The 3937-nt window shown below is 53.7% G+C and overlaps 1 protein-coding gene across 1 annotated transcript; it reads left to right on the top strand.

Annotated features, from left to right (window-relative positions):
* Positions 1-2018: 2018 nt before the first annotated feature.
* On the top strand, positions 2019-3666 carry LOC123170861 (aspartic proteinase nepenthesin-1). The gene has a single exon (XM_044588591.1). It carries the CDS (start codon positions 2118-2120, stop codon positions 3501-3503), a length of 1386 nt encoding a protein of 461 aa, XP_044444526.1. The 5' UTR covers positions 2019-2117; the 3' UTR covers positions 3504-3666.
* Positions 3667-3937: the final 271 nt, after the last annotated feature.

The following is a 3937-nucleotide window of genomic DNA, read 5'->3' as shown; positions in this document are numbered from 1 at the left end:
GCTGGTCCTTGGCGGTCCCTGGTCGTCAGATCTGGTGCGTTTGGGGTGCGGGAATGGCGGCAGTCCGGGAGAAATCCTTGGCCGGTGTGGCCCGGCCACGACGGTGACGACATCAACTGTTGCCGTGCCCCTCCCTAGAGGCTCCGTCGAGGTTCTGTTCCCCTCTCCCCCTCTCGCCCCGGGTGAAAACCTCATCCTTTTGGATGGGGCGGCAGCGGCGCTCTACGCCGTCACCTTCCTGGAGGTGCTGCTCAGGTGGTTCGAGAGATGCGAGGGTGTTCTGATTTGGGGATTGGGGGATCGACGGTCGCGTGGTCCGATTTTATCGTTCTGCGCGTCCTTCCTCAGCACCTTCGATCTTGATAGCTTCATCCCTTCGTGTGTGGCTCTATGCGTATGGGCGAGGATCTTCCAAGGCGAGCTCGTCTCAGCTGGGGGCGGGGCTGAGTATCTCTCAAGGTTGTTCGTGGCTGCCATCTTATCTGGCTCTAGGGTGAGCTTCCCCATCTTCCGACGGTACGGCGTCCTTTGAGCCAGGACGAGGGGCAGGGGTCCTCTTCGGAGATGGTTTCGGGTAGTTTGTTGCAGCTCACCACTCCTGGTGCAGATGAGGGCATGCTCCCTGCCTATGATGGGTCTCATCTTGTTAGTGCTTCCGCTCCACCTATGGTGCTCATTCTGCGGCTGGGGACTTCATCGACATCAAGCGAAGCTTTCTTGTCCATTATGTTGTAGTGCTTGGTGTTGTTGAGGTTTGTAAGTTGTCTAGTAGCACCATGTATCTGCTGTCTTTTTCTTTCTCCTCTTGTAAGGTGCTGTCCGATGTACCTCCTGGCCAGTTGATGGCTTTGTTAATTCAAAGCCGGGCTCTCTCTCGAGCCTTCGTTCTAAAAAAAAACTCCCACGCTCGTTTCCAGCGCGGCGTTTGTGTGGGCTTTGTCCTCTCTGAAAAAGCTGAAAGCCTGCGTGCGATCGTGGGCTGCATAGGCAGGCCGAAGTATTGGCCCATACGTGACTCAAGGCGTTGTTCAAGGACGCACAGCTCAAGTTTCTAAAAAAAAAAGGAGGCGTAGCTCAAGAGCAGGAACATGTACATTTTGAAGAGCCGGCCAAAGTGGCTGGCTCTGGGCCTCTGGCCTCTTGGGGGAAAAAACAGAAGAAAAAAGAACTCTGGGTAGGCTGCTCACCTGAAACATGGCAGGATATTTTCCAACCCGGAAGCGGATTTTTAGAGCTTAGGCTCATGGACACCTCCTATCCATACCCTTCAATATAGCTTTGAGATCCGTGCTAGCCAACTAACTTACTGCGTGAAATTTTCTCTTTTTTATTACTTCCAAATAAAACAACATATGAACTTCAAACTTTGCAAGATAGCAAAACACTTACTACAATGAGAGAAAAAACTTATAGATTTTTTTGACCGACATAAATTTACAAAATGAGATTTTCTTTATTAAAAAAAGTTATTTTTAATACTTATGATGCACGAAAAAATCTGAAAGTTTTTTCCCACATTCTAGTTATAATGTTTTGATGTGCTGCAAAGTTTGAAGTTCATATGTCGTTTTATTGGAAGAAATAAAAAAGAGAAAAGTTCTTGCACAAATCGCGATAAAGAGATGGATGGCTAGATAAGGAGGTGCACCTAAGCCTAAGCTCCACAGGATATTTTCCAACCCTCTCCCTCTCCCTCTCCCTCGTCATGAACATGACCAGCAACCTGATCCTGGACGGCCACTACGCCGACCCCGGCGATCCGTGGCTGGACCTTTGGCTTCGTCCGCACTGTCCGCTTAGCAGGAGCCAGGAGGCCTCTCTACTCCTCCCTCTGGAATTTCAATACGTGCGTTGTGTTGTGTTGCGTGTGTACTACCTGGTCTCATGTCTTCTTCCTTGACGGATGATTGGAGGCCGACGCAGTCACACTCGCCGCATTACCGTGAGCGTTCTTCGTCGCTGTCAAAGGCAGGGCGCTCATCTTCTCGCGGTACCCTTATGATTAATGGCATCCGATCCGACCACCAGTTGATTCTCAGCCAATCCTTCCTACGTACGTACATGTTTATCAGTACGCGCGTGTGTATATTGCAGCGGATACTAGCTAGCTAGAAAAAATGGCGCGCCCCGTTGCCAGAAGGAGCACTACTGGCAGTGCGTTGGCCGTCACGCTGCTAGCTTGGCTACTTGTCCTCCAGCTTCTCCTCCTGGCGCCGGCGCCGGCGGCCGCGAGGAGGGCGACGACCGTCAACCAGGCGCCCAACTCTCTGTCCACAAAGCCGCCTAGGTCGAGCACCAACGCCCTGGTCAAAAGGGCGCGCCGTCGGAACCGTAACACGGACCAGCTGGGCAGCGCGGCGGCGGACGACGCCGGCTACATCGTCCTCTACAACGTCTCCATCGGGGCCACGCAGAACGACGTCTCCGGCGTCGTCGACCTCCTCAACGATTTCGTCTGGACAACGCAGTGCGTGGCCGCGCCGGTCAGGGTCCCGTGCGCCAGCCAGACGTGCCGGAGCCTCCTGGCCAATGACACCACCGACGCCTGCGGCGGCAACCCTCCCAACGGCGACGATAGCTGCAGGTACGTCTACGTGTACGGGCCGGGGATCAACACCACCGGCTTCGTCGCCAACGAGTCGGTCGCCGTGGCCGTGGGGGACATCGCGGGCAGCGTGGTGTTGGGGTGCAGCGCCGCCAACAGCACGGTGCCCCTCGAAGGCGAGCCGGGCAGCTTCGGCTTCAACAGGGGCCCACTATCCTTCGTGTCGCAGCTCAGCGTCAACAAGTTCTCCTACTACCTGGCCGCCGACGAGGCCGGCAGCTCTGACTCCGAGAGCGTCGTGCTCCTCGGCGACGCCGCCGTGCCGCAGACCAACCGCGGCGGCCGCTCGACGCCGCTGCTTAGGGGCACCGCGTTCCCCGACGTTTACTACGTCAACCTCACCTCCATTCAGGTTGACGGCCAGGCCCTGAGCGGCATCCCCGCTGGGGCGTTCGACCTTGCCGCCGACGGCAGCTCCGGTGGCGTGGTCATGAGCACGCTCACCTCCGTCACCCGCCTCCAAGAGGACGCCTACAAGGCCGTGAGGCAGGCGGTAGCCAGCAAGATCACGGCGCAGGAGGTGAGCGGCTCAGCGTTCGCCGGCGGCATCTTCGACCTGTGCTACAACGCGCAGGCCGTGGCGGCGCTGACCTTCCCCAAGCTAACGCTGGTGTTCGACGGCGGGGAAGCACCTGCCACGCTGGAGCTCACGACGGTGCACTACTTCTTCAAGGACGACGTCACCGGGCTGCAGTGCCTCACCATGCTGCCGACGCCCGTGGGCACGCCGTTCGGCTCTGTTCTGGGAACAATGGTGCAGGCGGGCACCAACATGATCTACGACGTCGGCGGCGAGACGCTGACGCTCGAGGAGGGCGCAGCGGCTCCGGCCCCCTCACAGGTGGTGTCGCTCATGGCCATAGCCTCTCTGCTCCTTGCTTGGGTGCTACTCTTCTAGCTAGATGATCATCTCGATCGTGTGCAGTGTTTCATCTTCTTGCATGGTTTTGCCAAACGAAATATTTCAGCATTGTGGTGTATTCAATATGTCATGTAGCCGTATCTTTAATTAAGATGCTTGTACCCAGATTAAATATGAATAAATTATTTATAATCCCTTTTTAAAACGTTCCTGAACTGAAAAATGATCTAAAATTTCAAAAAATGTTCTCAAATTAATAAATGTTCATGAATTTATAAAATTATTCCCTCAATTTTGAAATAATGATTACGGTTTTCTATTAATTTTAAAATGTTTGCTGATTTAAGAAAATGCTCCTAATTTTTTTATGGATTTAAGAAAATGATCATGAGTTGTAAATATCAAAAAATGCCCCGACTACAAAATCTGTTCATGAATTCAAAATATTACATGAGTTCTAAAAATTTAAA

Source organism: Triticum aestivum, chromosome 7D, assembly GCF_018294505.1.
Source record: "Triticum aestivum cultivar Chinese Spring chromosome 7D, IWGSC CS RefSeq v2.1, whole genome shotgun sequence".
In the NCBI taxonomy this organism is placed as follows: Eukaryota; Viridiplantae; Streptophyta; class Magnoliopsida; order Poales; family Poaceae; genus Triticum; species Triticum aestivum.
Note: the sequence above shows the minus strand (reverse complement) of the source record. Positions and strands in the feature narration are given on the sequence as shown.

Bases quoted from the DNA above. Each gene is read 5' to 3' on its own strand.
- LOC123170861 (XM_044588591.1), top strand. From the start codon at position 2,118: ATGGCGCGCCCCGTTGCCAGAAGGAGCACTACTGGCAGTGCGTTGGCC.